The 18,761-nt window shown below is 38.4% G+C and overlaps 1 protein-coding gene across 1 annotated transcript; it reads right to left on the bottom strand.

Moving 5' to 3' along the window:
* Positions 1 to 245: 245 nt before the first annotated feature.
* On the bottom strand, positions 246 to 18,450 carry muc3a (mucin 3A, cell surface associated). Its single transcript, XM_046064971.1, has 11 exons — positions 18,428 to 18,450; positions 16,403 to 16,467; positions 15,977 to 16,022; positions 15,837 to 15,886; positions 13,172 to 13,293; positions 12,936 to 12,995; positions 9,025 to 9,196; positions 6,349 to 6,510; positions 5,183 to 5,268; positions 1,429 to 1,664; positions 246 to 1,325 (listed from the first exon to the last, which is right to left on the bottom strand). Exons 2-11 carry the CDS (start codon positions 16,465 to 16,467, stop codon positions 1,281 to 1,283), a joined length of 1,044 nt encoding a protein of 347 aa, XP_045920927.1. The 5' UTR covers positions 18,428 to 18,450; the 3' UTR covers positions 246 to 1,280.
* Positions 18,451 to 18,761: the final 311 nt, after the last annotated feature.

Raw genomic sequence — 18,761 nt, 5'->3', positions numbered from 1 at the left:
AGCATATGTCAGACATTTGACCTCTGTGTCCAACAGAGTAACACAAGGGGAGATGGACTTTTGCAGCTGTTCTGCAAAGTATTTCTATATATATGATGAAGAGGGTAGGACTCATATTGCAGCACTATTTCACCACCTTGTAGGCTACTGTGAGAAACAATTGGTCCTTTTGTTTCTGGCAGCAATGCACCTGGTTTGTTGGAAGAAGAAATACATTATCACTGGGTCTGAAATTCCTCTAAAATCTACGTTTTTAATTGAAAGAACATTATTAAACAGTTAACACAAATAACATTACAGCTCAGACAACTACATAACTCAATGATTCTTTGCAAACTATGTGGTTTCAGCCACAGCAACCACGGAGTCCATAGCAACCACAATAGAACCAAAAGCATTGCAATGCAAAATGTTCCTGGCCAGAGCTGAAAGAATCTTCGTAATAACTAGGCCAACAAACTACAACACATTTCTCTCTAGAAAACACAATTTAATGCAGAAACTACCATAAAATATTACATATTACACTGAGAATAAAAGTAGAAGATGTAGAAAAGACAAAAAAGACTAGGACAAAAAAGTTAAGACATCTCACAATTTAAAGCTGTTATTATGAAACTAAAATATTTTGTGCTGTGGACCATGTAGCTATTACACATTTTGATTTTGATGTGATAGTTTTGGAAATATGTCCAGAAATATACAGTGGTTGCGCTTGCAGATTTGCATATTAAAGAAGACTGGACCATTGGCCTTGGCGGAAACCTGCACTTTTAGAGTGCCAATCTAGTTTTATAGGTTAATCCATCAGTGTCCCCATTTCTGAACCATGTCAGGGCCTCAGTGCAGTGATGGACCCTCAGTTGCTCCACACTGACAGTATACACTATATGTGACATGTTTCTTCTGTCTTCAGCGTTCTTTCACTGGTCTTATATGGGTGTGCAGTATATGTATTTGGTGCTCATCACCTTTGTTCTCTTGCCCTTTTATCATATAAATAATGAATACTAAATGATCAGCCACTTTGACACCTCTCTTATCCAGTGTTAACAAAACTCAAGATTAGATGCTGTATAAAGGTAGCATTGATGACAGGGGCAATATAATCATTAATACTGTATATACAGTATATTAACACTTTGGCTTAGTGTCAGTTTAAGACATAAATGAATCAAGCAATATTATAAACATCTAAAATGCAGCAGGTATTAATAAAAATAATAAAGAGCAGTAGTCTTCAGTTTGAAGAAACAGTTGAGACTTTTTCAATGCACTGCTCAGGCATCGAAGGATGTCCTGATCTGAGGCCTGCTGATTGTCATCTGCGGAAAGATAGAAACAAGAATTATCAAAATGAGAAAAACGTCAATGTGCTTACATAGCACTAAACACTGATCTTCTGTGTTTCTGTAGATGTGCACTGACCGGCTGTGTGGATGAGAGGTCTCCGTGGGGAAGGGCTGGACTGGCAGACTGTGTGTATCCAGCACTAGAAGATGGCATATTGTGTCTGTGTGCTGTTTGTGATGCGGAGTACATGCTCACTGATGGGCTTGACTGTCTGTTGTCAGGATATAAAGATGGTACAGGACCTCTGTAATCACCTGCCTCCTCTCTGTGGGTGGCTGTTTCTTCATGTGTGAATGAAGGGTTTTTGTTTCCTAAAAATAGTTTGAAAAGTCAGGGTTGATGGTAGATTCACATTTCACAACACATAAATCTATACCAACCTACAAAGGCAGACTGCAGTAAATACGGAATAATTTAAATTAGACAAAAAGGTCTTTAAAGTTTTCAGGGTAGCAGGCAAAATGGGTGACAGGAAAACAGTTATCCTGTCCATTTTATGTCATTTTATGTTGAATACTTTATTTTAGCAGCTAACTGGCTCTAGCTTTTTTATGCTGTCATTGCTGTCTGTGGCGTAACCACTGTATATGCAGGGAATGCAGTTGCATAGGGTCCCACAGTCATTACAGGGCCTATAATTTACCTCTCAAGTTGGTATAAATTTAATTTACGTGAAGTAATCTGACAACCGACAACCAATATTGTATCCATACAGTGGATCTGTTGTTGCAGTAGGTATTTCTAGTAGTCATTGAGTTAAGCCTCTTACTCCATGGTGTCTCTGTCTCACACTTGATTTAATTCATATTCAATAATAAAACAATAACATGAAATACTTTGACATACAAACACTCCATTGCCACATAACTCTACAGTAGGTACAACTAAATTAAGTTCAAATAAGGATGAATTCATGGGATTGTATGTTAAAGATGTGTAACGTGGGCCCGCACAGAATTCTAGTTAATATTGATTGACTTTCTGCGTAACAAAATCCACACAGAAGAGTAGCTAGCTAGTGAAGTGACAGCAACTGGGAAATAAACACGATGCACATCACTTTTGGAACTCCCTCCCCCTATTCATCCGTACGACAGAGTCCCTATCATCCTTTAAAACTTTGCTCAAAACCCACTTATTTCAAAAGCCCTACCCCACATAACTCCACCTTCCACCAGCTTCATGATGAACTACTTTCTTTTATTTTTTAAATTGTTTTTCTCTATTCTCTATTTTCTCTTAATCTTTTTTTATTTTAACTGTTTTCTGTAAAGTGTCCTTGAGTTATATGAAAGGCGCACACAAGTAAAATGTATTATTATTATTATTATTTATCACGATATAGAGTGCTAACACAAATGTGTGTTTCAGAAGCGAAAATTGAAAGAAGCAGCCGAGCAAGAAAAAGCAAAGCAACCAAAAATATCCATTTTCCTTAAAAATAAAGACGGAATAGCAGCAAGCAGGAATTGCGAGCAAGAAGAGCTGAAGAGGACACCTGCTGTTAGCAACAGCAGCTCGCCATCTACTGCGGTGATGATGATGAGTAACGTTACATGCCCCCGAAGACACTCAAACTTCTACAGCCTGAAACACTGTGCACTGCAACAGATGGATTTTTTTGAGCAAGCCAGTTATTCCATATTTACAAAAATGACGTAACCTTGACATTTCCCACGCAACTCCTGTCATTCTGTGGGTGTTTAACAGACAGCATCTGAAGATACATATACAACTAACCAAGATATTGTTTTATTGTGGACAACAACTGCATCGCTGCAAACTTTGGGGTAATCTGCACTGTTATACTGCTTTTCTTAACAATTACAGTAACTGTGGCCTCTCCAAAACAATTTTTTTCCAAACTAAAACTTATCAAATCTTATCTGAAGAGCTCACTGGCACAGAATCGTTAATCTGGACTTGCCACACTGTCGATCGATCGAATTTAATTCAATTTTTATTTATGTAGCGCCAATTTACAACAACAGTTATCTCATAGCGCTTTTCTTAGAGCAGGTCTAGACCATACTTTTTGTGCTTATTATTTACAGAGACCCAAAATTCCCACCACGAGTAAGCACTCGGCAACAGAGGCAAGGAAAAACTTCCTTTTAAGAGGCAGAAACCAGAACCATGGCTCAGGATGCCTCAACCGGCTGGGGTTGAGAGAGAGACGGAGAGCGATTGCAAGAAAGAGAGAGGAAGCAAGGCTTTAATTGGCTTTGCACAGCAAAAAGCCCATGCGCCTATAATGTGAGTAATGAACCATGCTTCATGCAACTAGTAATCAATCCACGCACTTGTGTTATGAGTTTATAATGCCTATGAACAGTCAATATGGGGCAAAGTTATTGATCATCATCTTTTTTCGTGTGTGTCATTGTGCGCTGTCACTATTAGAATCATGTTTTCATATGAGTGAAGGTGTACTGTCACCAGTCTTGTTTTCATATGTGTGAAGGTGCGCTGTAAGGGTACTTTATTTTCACATACACATACATGTTGCGAAATTCATTCTCTGCATTTAACCCATCCCTCAACGGAGCAATGGGTAGCCGCTGTAGTGCTCCAGATCAGTGCCAGTGTCGCTGGTCAGTGGCACTGACTGGAGAACCTAACATGATCTTGATCACCGGTTAGTAGGGGTGGATAACGGCTAACATTTTACGATACCAGAACTAAAACCAGTACCCTTAAAGTGATACCGATATAAATAGAGAACTTCCTTGCATAAATGCCACCTGTAGAAGTCATAGTAGTTGATTGGAAGCCTATTATTATTTTTATTGTTGTTGTGGACAAGCAAGGAGATCGATTTCTTTTTTCTTTTTCAAATAACTGTTTTGAAATTGAATCAGATAGCTCCTCATCCAAATAAGATCATCACCAGAGGAAGGACGACAGCTTGGAAGTTTTTTGTATTTGAATTAGAGCCTGAGATCGCAGCTGAAAGTGAGCTGTTAAAATCACGCACGGATAGCCTAGGGGTACCCATCCCTACCGGTTAGGCTATGTTTTAAGCTCTTATGGTGCTCCAACACCGATTTTGTCAAGTAGGCTTGTCTATCACTGTCGTAGCCTTACTATTATGACTCCTCTTCTTTATAGAATGCTGTCTGGTTTCATTTAATTTAGGTGTTGACTATGCAGTGCATTTCGCTGTGGCTGGTCGTTTTAAATCTGCAAGTTTTCAATACTTTAATTTGATACTGACATTATGCTACTTTCTGCATTGGGGCCCCTAGCTAACATGCCAATATGTTACGGCTGGCTGGCTGTCACACAATTTGCTGTGACCTGGAATGAGCTAGAGACATGAAACTTTTTTGCATAACTGAAAATGATGTGCAAATGCTTTACAAAAAGTAAGATCTTAGTCAGGCTCATGGTCGTGCTATAATTAACAGGCAAAACATTTTAAACTTTGAAAGGCAGCTACCCACAAGCACATTTAGTCCAATTGACTTGAAATGTCAGTGTAACATGAGTTGAACTGGACCAATCCAGATTAAGTCAGTGGAGACATGGGGGACTAGATCCTGAACGTACACACTAAGTTTCGTTTACATCGAATAAAGGGGGGGAAATAGCGAAACTATGAGTGCGCCATTAATGAAAGGCTGCGTACAATGTAATGATGAAACAAGTGTGTCATTGATCTGAGCTAGCACATACTGCTAACACCTGTCATGTGTCACACTGATGTTCTGCAGGCTTCACTTTGGAAAATACAGCAAATACCAAATTTTACCAAAATCAAGTGTGTGTGTGTGTGCGAATGTGTGTGTGTGTGTGCGTGCGTGTTTATAATATACTACAAACTTACCAGTGCCTGTCAGACTGTTGGATCTGGACCACTCAAAGTCCTCATTCAGCCACTGATTCACAAGCTTTTCTTTTATGTCTCTTTTCCTGCAGACACAGAGGAAATATTTTATCATTTCATTACTTGTAAGCACCTTTCTAGTCCTCCAACCACTCAAAGCATTTTACTACATGTTACATTCACCCCATTCAAACACTGATGGCAGTGGCTACCGTACAAGGTGCCAACTGTTCATCAGAAATAAATTAATCATTCACACAGGGAAACTGCGGACTGGGGGAGATGGGGATCCGACCACCGACCTTGTGATTAGTGGACAACCCGCTCTACCTCCTGAGCCACAGCTGCTGATATAAAAAGATATACAGTATACCTATCTTAGCCATAGACCTTAATTTTTTTCTAAACTGAGAAAAAGCTTTGGATTTGTGGTGACAGTATTCTGCACCTACACAATACTACTAATAATAATTGGGGCGGCTGTGGCTCAGGAGGTAGAGCGGGTTGTCCGCTAATCAGAAGGTCAGCGTTTCAATCCCTGGCTCCCCCTGGTTGCGTGTCAAAGTGTGATTTGGCTGTTCCGCCAGTGTACGAATGAGTGTGAATGTTAGTTTCCGTTTGAGCACTTAGGCTCAGTGTTTGACTGGTGAATGCAGATGTAGTGTAAAAGCACTTTGAGTGGTCAAAAAGACTAGAAAGGTGCTATACAAGTACAGAGCATTTACAAAAGTTCTAACTTTTAACCAAAAACTAAATACAATAAAATATACAATACAGTAGATAACTAATTGATAAGTATAACCATATAGCTAATTTCAATCAGTAAGTACTTACATTTCAAAAACATTTGATAAAAAAATACACTTACATTTAATCATTATTGTACTAAACTAATACCGCTTTTCACACTGTATAACCTGAAATAGACTTTTTAGTGACAAATTATTATCACTTTATAGTAAGAGAGATTGTTTTCTTATTATTTAATCAAATTCTGCAATCTAAAGCACAAATTAATCTGAAGTACTGATGTCAACTATGTTGATTAGTGCAGTGGTATAATGTTTAATGTATTTTCCCAGGATGGAAAAGTCAAGCAACAGCTTTTAATTCTCTCCTACTGCACATAGTAACATCATATGTGTAATCAACAGACAGCTGCTTACTGTTTTTGCTTGTTTTTGTTGATCAGTACGTATGCAGTCAAGGCTCCCACAGTCACCAACAGACATACAAGGGTCACACTTAACCCTGCGTAGAAAGCAGTCCTCTGTATAGGTAAGCTACAGTCATCATTCAAGTACCAAGTGGAATTCACATTTTGACACCTGAAACACAGGAGGAAGAGCAAAGTTAAACTACTGCTAAACAAGTTCAATAAAGCAGCACAAAGAAATGTTTCATTAAATGTGTAATATAGCTGCAAGGTGTGATTCCAGATTCAAACCTTTTCATGCTCAACAGAATCAAACGGCTCAGTTACCCATAACTAAAGCCGTAGGCAGCAATGAGCGGGTTGCAGGCTTCACAAAGCTGAGAAAAGTCATTTCAGCAAGTTTAATTCTGTGAGTGAGATCAATGAGTCTTGTTTCATCATTACACTATATGCAGCGTTTAAATAATTGCACACTCAAATTACTGCTAGTAGACCCTCCCTTTATTGGATGTGAACAAAACTGAGTATGTTCAGGACTCAAGGTTTGAGGGGGGGCAGGTTTTGGTGGGATCGTATTTTTTTTAAGCATTTGCACATCATTTCCAATTATGGTGCCAAGTTTCATGTCTCTAGCACATTCCAGCTCATGGCAAACTGAGCACAAAAGATAAAGATCAATAGACCACGCCCACATACCCCAATCAAAACGACACTTAGGAATTCGATTAATACTCGCCACCAGAGCAGGTGCACCAAATATGGTTAGTAATGTAAGGTAAGTTATGTCTGAGTGATTTTCGAGGTACATGTTTTTGGCATTTGTGGCAACCTTATGGGTCGTGCTCAAAATCGTGCTCAAGATATCTACCAATATTTAATGATTTTTGGACAAATGTTTATTGACTGCTCTTGCTCACTTAGAATAGAATATCTCAGTCCTGCAAGTGTATTCCAAATTTGGGGTGGTGATGACTGTCTAAAACACGTGGCTTTTGTCTGGGAAACGTTTGATTCCCACTACAACACAACATCCACCAATGTGTCCCTGAGCAAGATACTTAACCCCTAGTTGCTCCAGAGGCGTGCGACCTCTGACTTACAGTATTCAGCAATTGTAAGTCGCTTTAGATAAAAGCTTCAGCTAAATGGGAAAATGTAAATGTAAAGATGGTATTGATTTGTGTAAATTTCATTAAATAAAACAATGATTAAATATGTTCCTTTGGAACCTCTGGACTAGGACAAGATGATGACAAGATGGCATTGACGTCCCCAAACATTAACTGTGACCATACCAATGTGTGGTGTAAAAATTCTAAAATTCTCTTAAAGAGACAAAGACAAAATTTCAGTTTGGAAAAATTACATTTTTTACAAAACTCTATGTGATTGAAAACAGGAGATGACAAAAGTGTGTGAAACTGTAGTAAACTATAGCTGAACGTTAGAAATGTAACAGCCTCCTCATTTATGGTTGAAACTATAAACCAGCACAAAAATGACAATTAGCATACCAACATCAAGCACCATGTTCTGAGAAGACACATTACAAACACTAACATAAAGTAATATTTGCATTTTGGAGCATAAACATTGTTAAGGTGAACTGCAACTCAGTCACCTTCATTTCTGTAAATAAATCCGGATGTGTTTCCTTGAGGTACTTTGCTAATGTGGAACTGTTTCCTCCTTTAGTCTGAAAAGTTCATACTGAATACTACTGCAAACTGGTTTTTGCGAATTTATAACTAGTCCCTGATAATTCACCTCTCAGGCAAAGTACTTTCATGCAGTATTCTTACTGTTTTTCTTTTCAACGAGTCTAAATCTTCCACGTGTTGGATTCCCATTACCTATGGTACCTTTGGTACCAAGAGCAATGAGCAAGCACCGATGTGTTTTAGTCCATAAATGACAATTGCGCATCTTTTGGCCATGAGTCGGCAGGGTACACAATGGATTCTTAGTAACTACGGTGACTATGTGTCTTCTTTTTGGGACCTACAAAATATGTCCTGCCGGGATTTGTAAATTGCCCAAAATGATTTGATTTTTTTAGTTATTGTGTGGGTTTTTAAGAAGATATTTTATTGTCACATACATGTTGCAAAATTCATTCTCTGCATTTAACCCATCCCTCAACGGAGCAACAGGCAGATGTGAAGATGTTTATCATTATCTGGTTACTGGCACTGATTGAAGGACCCAACATGTTTTTGTTGTTGGTGGAAGAAACCCACACAGACACAGGCAGAACATACAAGCTCCACACAGAAAGGCCAGGATGACTGAGTCTTAAACCTGCGTCCTTCTTGCTGTGAGGCCACAGTGCTATCCATTGAACTTTATCTTTATCTACCAATCACAGCCTGGGGTGGGACATTTCAAAAAGGTTGTTGTGGTGCAACAGCAAACGTCCAAAAAGAACCATTCATGTAGAATGGTTCTGATTAATGACAAGTTAGCACAAACAAAGTAGAAAAGCAGGTGTGATTTCTTTGGCGCAGTGAATGCCTGTAAAGACCTGATACATAACAAACTTGGAAAAATATGCAAACATTAGTTTGTTCATTACTTTGCAGCACTATTTGTACGGTATGAGGGGACAGGGAATTGAACAAATGCTGTTATTGTTCTGTTTATTACACAAGAAAGTTTATAAAAGCATCAAACTGAATGAACTTACTCGCAATAAGGTCCAGTGCTGCTGAATACGTTGCAGATTCCCTTATTGTAGCATTTTTTATGATGTGAATGTTGACTATTACATGCAGTCACACAAATGATCTTTCCTTCAACAGACACAGGTTCGTAGAATTCAGCAATGTCTGGATTGTCCAAAAGCCTTTCGCATAAAGCTGGTAAGAGAAACAAAGACATAAAGCATTATAGCCTAAATTGTTATCATGAATTATTAGAGCGATGGTGGTCTACATTGCCATCAGTTAAAGTGTTATTTTATCATGTAAAGTTAGGATCACAGTGTTAAAACTGTATGCACTCCTTTTTGTATGTAACTGCCCAGGCTCAGCAGTAGCACATGTATGTGTGTAAGCAAGCACGTGTGCTTTGGGAGCAGAGTGAGGGAGCACAGTAACACAGCACCAAGACACCAGCAAAGGAAAATGTAGAAGCAGAATTAGTGAAAATTGTGTTACAAAACATCCATCAATATAGTCCATCACAGTTAGAATGTCCTGTCTCCAGCACACAGCACAAAACACACCAGCTTATTCCACAACGTCAGGTATGGTTAAAAATAGCATGATCAGCAGAGGGCATGCCTAGGACACAGAGAGGGGGAGCAGTGCAGACATCAGTGCAGTCAAAGAACAGTCATCACTGATTATTCTGAATTATTTTAATCTTTTTACATTACTTAGATGTGCCTTATTTTCTACTTAGAAGTGGTGAACTGTAGTCATGAACACAGAGACAAGCTCACTGTGGTTAGATCCTTGAGTGGGAGCATTGACTGCAGACACTGAGACTATGCATGCCTTGTCCAACTGTCATCTACTGTAGATTATGACTGCAGGAGAGGCTGCAGGTGTTCAAAATCTGCTGACGCTGTGACAGTGAATGCTTCGCTCTGCTGTTATCGATTGTTGTTATGACTGCATGAGGAACTGTTGATGTATTAGTCTGCTGATATTAAGACTACATGTTTACTTACTGATTAAGGGTTTGACTGTCAACTTCCAACCTCTGATTATTACAGCCTGTGTGAACTTTGAGCGAACGTGCTGAAGGAATTTTTGCTGAACAGAAAAGGCGACAGATGCTTGATAAATACGCGTCAGATAGTGGATGACAAAAAAGACAGATAGATGATAAGCAGAAAACAGCCAGCACAACATCAAGATTACTGTAAGAAACCAAGCATTAATGAAAGATACAGCATTACATATGTAATTCTTGTATTAACTTTTGAGGAAATACAATTGTGTGTCAAATTATGCATGTAAAACTTCTAAAAAATACGGTGAGACTGAAGTCGAAATGTAATGGAGAACTTCTTATCCAGTAATGTAAAAATATAGAAAATCAACAACACAGTAATGAATGACAGCAGAAAACAGTGTTAATTTGTAAAGCAACACATGTAAGCGGCATGACAGCAGAGGATAAGAAGTGGGGGAGGGAGAGTAGGGGGGAAACCAGCCCAGAGGGGGATATATAAGGCTGTCTGCAGACCACAGGATTGACACCATCCTCCGACCTGCCGGGATGTTGTACGGGTTTATCTGTACTGTATTGGAATAAACTCTTTTGCACTGACTCTTGACCGTCTCCAGATAAGTTTTTGACTGCAAACTTATTGACTATAGTAGAAAGTTAATAGAGTATTTTTTGACAAAGTTTAAAAAGCTGGTGAAGGTGGGACTAGACTTTAACTGGCCCAGCCTGGTCGTACAAGTTCAGTAAGCGCACTGTCAATAGCTTTGCAAATATGCATTTACACTTCCCTCCAAAGTTCCCTGATTACAACGACTGTAGGCCAAAGAAAAACTGTTGAAAGTGGCACACAAATGTCACAGAATGAGACACCTGAATTTCAGCTGCACCTGTATCTACCTGTGCTCGATACTCTCATCAACGAACTGGACCGACGATTCACGGGAGAGTCAATAGAACTTGCATGGGAATGTGCAGCAGTGTGCAGATGTGACAAAAATGGAATTGAAACTCTCATTTAAAAATACGCACAGCTGCTAAAAATTCTCCCTTTCCTTGTTGGAGCAGAGATGGAGCATGTTACTGTCGTCCCTGTTTCACTTAAGCATATTCAAAAGACTGTTAAAAAGGACAGCTGTTCAAATCTCTACAAGATGCTCCAGTTGGCAATGACTCTGCCTGTTGGATCTGCCACCTCTGAGAGAATTATTTCTGCAATAAGGAGAATTCCGAACTGGCTGTAGTCAAAGATGGGAGACATAAGATTCATTACTTGCGGTTCTTCACATTGAGGACAACATTACAGCAATGCTATCAAAGAGTACATGAAATGAAAGCCTAACTGTAGTCTGTAATTTAAACAACATGATATTTTACTTTAAATAGACTTAACTTTATGGTTAGGCTTCAGTGGTGTGTGAAAGCAGTCGCCAGTCAGTTAGTAGTTTATTTGAGGATTTTCAGTCAGCACTGGTGAAAATTACTAATGACCTTCTAACTGCATCAGACAAAGGACTTGTCGCTGCATTCAACACCATTGACCACCATATCTTGTTACAGAGACTGAAACATTTAATTGGCATTAAAGGAGCCGCTCTAAGCTGGTTTAAGTCCTATTCATGAGATTGATCTCAGTTTGAACATGAATGCTCCATGCACATCAAAGTTAGTCAGGTTCTGTGCTTGAACCAATCATGTTCACTTATATATGCTTCCTTTTGATAATATTATCAGGAAATACTCCATAAACTTTCATTGTTATGCAGATGATACTCAAGCCAGATGAAACTAATCAGTTAGCTAAACTTCAAGCTTTCTTCAGGATGTAAAAACCTGGATGACCTGTAATTTTCTGATATTAAATTAAATAATCAAACTGAACTTAGTGTACTTGGGCTCAAACACATCCGAGACGCATTATCTAAAGATGTAATTACTCTGGATGGCATCGCCCTGGCCTCCAGCACCACCGTGAGGAATCTCGGAGTTATCTTTGATCAGAACATGTCCTTTAATAAAACAAACTTCAAGGACTGCCTTTTTCACTTATGTAATATTGCAAAAATCAGGACTAGTCCACGCATTTGTTACTTCTAGGCTGAATTACTGCAATTCTTTATTATGCTGCTAGAATATGTTCCTTAAGACTCTTCTTAAGGTGATCCAGAATGCTGCAGCGTGTGTACTGACAAGAACCAGGAAAAGAGATCATATTTCTCCTGTATTAGCTTCTCTGCACTGGCTCCCTGTAAAATCCAGAATGGAATTTAAGTTGTTAAGCTACAGAAATTAAAGACAGTTATGGCGCCAGTATCGAGCAGGAGCTGGACGATCAGTTAACATAATCAGCTCTGCAGCTTTTTTGGACATAATGTTAACTAATTGCAGAGTTAAAGAGACTGATAAGGACAATGATGGAGCAAGCTATGAAGAGAAGAAGAGAGCATAACCGAGACCAGTTGGCAAGCTATCCAACAAATCAATCACAAGTGTTATCTAGCAATTTTGGTAACATGAAACTGAGATTCATCGCGTACAACTAACCCTCTCCGTTTTGTACAGCATTACGATGTTCTCATGATAGAAATTGTGCCCAGGATTTCAATCCTACATAGTGCCATAGCGGCAATGATAGTGACATCATTCACCCTATAACCAGTCAGTGTACCATCAACATGATTTTGAAGCAAATACAAATACAAATACTCCATGATGTTGCTTTAAATGTATTACTGAATCATTTAAGCAGGAAAATATGAAGTCTCAAAGCAAATTGGACCATGTGCGAAATTCATGACAGATTATGTCAACAGTTATGTGAAAGAAAATGTAGGAATTGGAATAGGTATTTGGTGACGAGCATGTCAATAATCACTAATGAATTTCATGTATGCATACACTCAGAGCAGTAATACTTACATCTCAAATCTGTTTCTGTTGTGTTCACTTTGGGCGGAGATATGACACTGTAAGGACAATCTGAAAATTCAGAAGACAAAAGATTACTTGCATTATGAATACCACAATATCTTAAAACGTGTTTTTAATCAGAGGAAAAAAAGAAAATGGTTTAATCCAACGTAATGTTTGTTGCTAATGAAGCGTTTGGTTTGTGACTAGTGCATGCTGTACACTATATGATTATGTACACTTACCTCCTGTGCAGTTAACAAGTTCGTAAACAGCTTCCTTAATGGATTTGAAATCGTCCATATATAGTTGTTCAGAGCTGGCATCGTTTGGAATAAACAAAATCACGTCGTGTGTGACTCTAACACTGAGGCAGAAAGAAATTCATACAGTTTAACACCTTGCACTCTACAGCAGATTACTGTAACTTTATGATTTATTTAGCTGTAACCAGTTCCTGAACTGCATATTGTAACATAATGAATGCTTTGTATATCGTGATGTAGTGTACTATTATTTTTTTATTATTTTTACTAAATGAATCTCAAATGTCAAATCTCAAAGGGTGTTTTTTTCCTTGCTGGAATCCCGAAGAGAAGTTTTTTTGTTGGGTTGCTGAGATTAAAGTTCAAACTCATTCATTGGGGGCTTACTTGTGGGTATCATATTGAGCACTGAATGTATAATACACTGTTGTGAGCTTCAAATTCTTGTGTGCTTTGTGTACTTTGTTGTCTGCAAGGGCGCAGAATTTAGTATGGACATGTCCCTACCTTTCTCCCACTTGGAGAAGTTGTTACATTAAATATCTGACCATGATTTATCTGAATTAATTGACATGAGAAAAAAATAGGAAAGGCCAAGATGGAAATCAACCACTTTCAGCAGTGTCAAGTCTGATTTGGGTACATTCGGTTAAGCCTTTGTTCCTCACTTTCAGGCTGAAATAGGTGTTTACTAACAATAATAAAGATAGAAATAATAGTATATAACTTCACCAACAAAGCATATTTTGAATTAAAATACAATGGCTTAAAGTGCCATCCCATGCAATCAAATCTAATTCAATGTATTAAAGTGCTTATTCAGTGCTTATTCAGTGCTGTACCTCGTGCGGGACAACATAGCAGGGTGACACTGACTGTACAACAAGAAGGGGCCCTACTAAAGTGCAGAGTCATGGACAAATTATTTTATAACTGTCTGTATACACACACATTGTTAGGATTAGGTTTTGTGCTGTTGTTTTTCCTGTGTTTATTTGATATTGTCATGGTTTGGAGTTTTGCAGTCTAGTTTATTATTTTGGCTCATTCGCTTTAAGTTTTCTTTGTAACTGTCTTATCTCTCATCTTAGTCCTTAGTCTTATCTCCATGTTTTAGGGTAGTCTCGTGTCCTGTTTGGTCCCGTCTCTGTCTGTGTCCTGATTTTGCTGTCTTTCCATGTTTTTGCATTTTACTTTGGTAGATCTGTCCTTGTGTGTTCCTGTGAACTTCACTTCCTGTTTATTTTGGTAACCTTCTGTACCTGGTGTCCTTGTCTAGCTTTGTCTGATTACTTGATGTATCTCAGCTGTGCTTCCCTCCCTGCTCGTTTACCTGTGTATATATTGTCCCCAGTTTCCTTCAGTCTTTGTCACGTCCTTGTATTGTCTGTATTATCTGCGCTATCTGCGTCGTCCGTGTCGAGTGTTCTGTGCCTTCCCTGCCCTTTTGGATTACTTCATTGGTTTGTACTTTGTTCACAGATTCTTCCCTTTGGATTATGTTTTGTTTGGAGTTGGAGTTCCCTTTTGTTTGAACATTTGCCGCTGAGCTCCCAGCGTTAGCCTGTCTTTTTGTAAATAAATCTTTGTTTGAACTGCATCCTCCTCGCCTACGTCTGCATTTGGGTCCACACCTCTGCCTTCACTCCGCCAATCATGACACACGTACTCACATGTATAAGTAATACACTAATACAGAAACAAACATCACACACATACATAAAATTAGAGGTCAGTTGAGCCATCGTTTGACATGAGTCTTAAATGTCGGGTAAGTCGGACATTCCCTTATTTTGTAGATTATCCCAGATTACCCCAGTTTTATGAAACCTTTTTTTTAATATTAGAATTAAGCTACTTTCTAGCAATATTGACAGTAAGAGATTGGGAAACTGATTTAGTCCAGATTTGACTGTTGCATGACTCATTATAGAGTCGGACCGAATTTCAAGGTCATACATGCTTTCATATAATGTCTTCTTGAATTCATTATATTTAATTTATATTCATTATATTTAGAAACTTACCCGAGGATCTGTCGTTTGCAGAATCAGTAATGTCACAGTAATATATCCATTTACACCATGTTTTATTTGTTTATTTTGCCTTTTTTTTAAAAATCTTTTTTATTGTATTTGGGTTCATTTGTATTTATTTATAGAGTTACATTTTTTCTTTCTATATTCTTCTTCTGTATTATAGCAACACACTTGTTCATTCTTAGCAGTGTTTCTCAATTTGCACATTTTAATGCCACAAATGTGTTATAAAATGGTTGTATGTGTTTCTCAATTTGCTTGTGTTTTGCCTATTTGCATTGCATGAAGCTCTCTCAGCTACCATAGAAGCACCATAGCAGGTTGTATAAGCAGTGTTTATGTACCAGAACCACACATTTCTGTGGAATCTACTTGTGCAAAGAAAGTAGTGAAATGGACTTTTCCTATGGCCAACGGTCTGCCAACACAGACAGTAGTTTTCAAGTCATAACACTTTTGCTCGATCCCTATGGACGTGTTTTCTCTCCCCATCTCACTCTCTTTCTTTTTTCTTTCTATAATTTGGCAATGAAAGCAAGTGGGCACTTTCGCCTCTTGTCTAAACCTAAACGTAAAATCATTAAAGGTGTCTGTGCTATAATTACCCTTCGGCGCTTGGTGCGATACTGTAGACAATCATGGCTGATAATCTCATCTGAAAAAAAAAAAGAAATAACAATTAATCGCTAAAAATAACTGATCTCAGATTCAATATCTTGTTGGCAAGGTGTTTTAATTGATTTACCTCTTCAACAGTGTTGTCTGAGAATCGGACTAAAGGACTACCACGGCTAAGAGAAAAGAACAAGAGAGAAACGTTCATTAAAAAGCACTTGGCAATTAATCACCGTCATATTTAAACAGAAACATTTTGTACAAACAAAATAACTTTATTTGTATATGTATTTGTCTGTATTTGTATATAACGCCTTTCTAGGCCTTTCGACCACTCAAAGCATTCATACACATTCACACACCGATAGCACAGCCACCGGGAGCAATTTGGGGTTCAGTATTTTGTCCAAAGACAGTTTGACATGCAGACTGGGGGAGCAGGGGATTGAACCACCAACCTTCTAATAAGCGACAGCCCCCCTAAGCCGCGGCTGCCCCCAGTGAAATCTGGAAAAATACATTGAGTTTTGTTTCTGAAAGATTGTAGAAGTATTACCTGACACTAGTTACCACCACTTCTTTAAAGTTTGCTATCTTCTTTCCCAGGTAATATGTTTCCATCTGAAATAGCAACAACATAACATAAATATAATAAAAATAGAATTTCTATAGAATGGAGGAACAATGGTCATATAAAATGTCATATGTGTTTCCTTAATCATTTATCCAACTTCAGATGAACTTTGTCTGTACTAAATGGAGTAGTGTAAAATCCCCAGTAAATGAGCTAAGGCTGACCAGGTTCATTGAAATGCCACCAAGATCAAAACATGGCCAACCATCATTCCCAATCATATTGCAACGTCCACCAAAACAATTGCAACATTACTATGAGCCTTATCGCTCTGCCCAAGTACAGAGTCAACAACACAGAAAGTTACATAAACACAGAAAGTTACACAAATACAGAAATTTACACAAAAAAGTTTCACTTTACTAAGATTTGCTTATTTTGGTCACTTGCCAAAAATCTAAAATCAAAGCAGTTGCAATAATTTAGAATATGATTTCTGGTTCAGCCCACTGCATTTGATAAATGCAAAGTCCCCAATGTTACAACATACTGCCACACTTAAACAATAGCATATATGTTGCTGTATCTTGGAATTACAGAAAATAAATACAGAAATAAATAAATGGTCAACAAATAAATAAACATCCGATTAAATGCACAAAAATACAATAATTATTATTGGCAGTTATTTTTTAAAATTTATTTGTGTGTTTTAGTGTTTTAGTTTTTTTCTCCCTTTGCATTTTCTAGCTGATTTATCGGCTCCCCTTTTTCCATCTCAAGGTCAGGTTAAGAAGCTTTGCTCCTTATGGATGGCTTTCTTCAGTGAGGTGATCAGTGAACTGAAGCGTTTAGCAATTCTACCAGCCATGTCTTATTACTTTTTTGCGTGTACGCTCTGACAGACAGTGTTTTCAGTTTGCGGCATACATGGACAAAGAACTGCGGTAAAATTAGCTGTTGTTTGTGGGAAACACACTGACCACAACTAGCAGCAGCAAAATTTGGAGTCCACACGTATTTGGCCCTTTAAGTAAATGCAGTTAAACAGAGCAGAGCTAGCTGACAGGCAGGGTTAGAGACTTTATCCTGTCATTTTCTCAGTGTTCAGCATGAGAGTCTTATCTGAAGAGAGGTTATCAAGTCTTAATTGTACGTGATACGAGCACTACATACTAGTGTTGTAGTCAAGACTGCCCAAACCGAGACCAAGTCAAGACCAAGACCAGAGTTTATCGAGACTGAGACAAGACCAAGACTTTTAGTTGCTGAGACCAAGTTGAGACCAAGAGCAGTTCCCCACATTACATGGCACACAATAAAATGTGGGACGAGATCTTCTCAAATTGATCTGAAAGATCCACATTCCCATTTAAACACCCACATACAAATACTAAAAGCTGAAATCAACATAAGCATCTTTATTCAACATCGCGGGGATGGTAAAAACATATTTTAATTAGGATTATTGGTTGCATTTGAAGCAATACGTTTTACATCCAATCAAAGTTAGGATGTTAACAAATAAATCGGACAATGCACAAGCAATTTATTGATATTCCCAAAGTTATGACTTCTGACTTCAAGACCGAGTACAAATGCGGTCGAGTCTGAGTCGAGTCTTAAGACCGGGTCTCGAGATGTGGTAAAAGTGCTTGGATGTAACTAAGCTACTTTTACCACATTAGCTTGCTACATTTCACTGGGGGGTACCTTCTGTGTAGTGAAGCTTCATTTAATGTAGAGTAGCTAATAGCTTAGCTCACTACGTTTTCCAAGTAGCTTGCCCAACACTGAATATTCATACTCCTTCTTACTCACCTCTGGTTAAGTCACTGCATCACCTGACACAACACCACGGTTAAATTTCAGATTGAATGTAGGTTTTGCTGAAACAGAATTGCTCTGTGTTGGTGCATTTACTGTAAAGGCTCAAATACAAGTGCACTCCAGATTTAGGTGTGGCTAGCTGACCATGTGGTTCTCACAAACAACAGCTTACTTTACCGCAGTTCTGTGTCCGTGTATGTTGCTAACTGAAAACACTGTAAGTTAGAGTGTCCATGAAAAAAAGTGTCCAAAAAAAGGAAGACATGGCTGGTAGTGTTGTTTTCAAATAGTGTTGCTAAACACCACAGTTAATGGAAGGAAGCCATCTCTTGTTGTCAACTTTGTTGATGTGTGCATGTAGGGTCAACCCCTGCCATCTGACTGGTGGTCAACCAATAGGCGAGAAGTTGACCCCTTGAGACACAGTCCCCCCTCATTTGCATAATGAGGCAGAAATGCATAGAGAAACAGAAAAGGGGGAAAGCAAGGGGAGGTAGAAAATGCAAAGGAA

This window comes from Micropterus dolomieu, linkage group LG12 (assembly GCF_021292245.1).
Source record: "Micropterus dolomieu isolate WLL.071019.BEF.003 ecotype Adirondacks linkage group LG12, ASM2129224v1, whole genome shotgun sequence".
Lineage (NCBI taxonomy): Eukaryota > Metazoa > Chordata > Actinopteri > Centrarchiformes > Centrarchidae > Micropterus > Micropterus dolomieu.
Note: the sequence above shows the minus strand (reverse complement) of the source record. Positions and strands in the feature narration are given on the sequence as shown.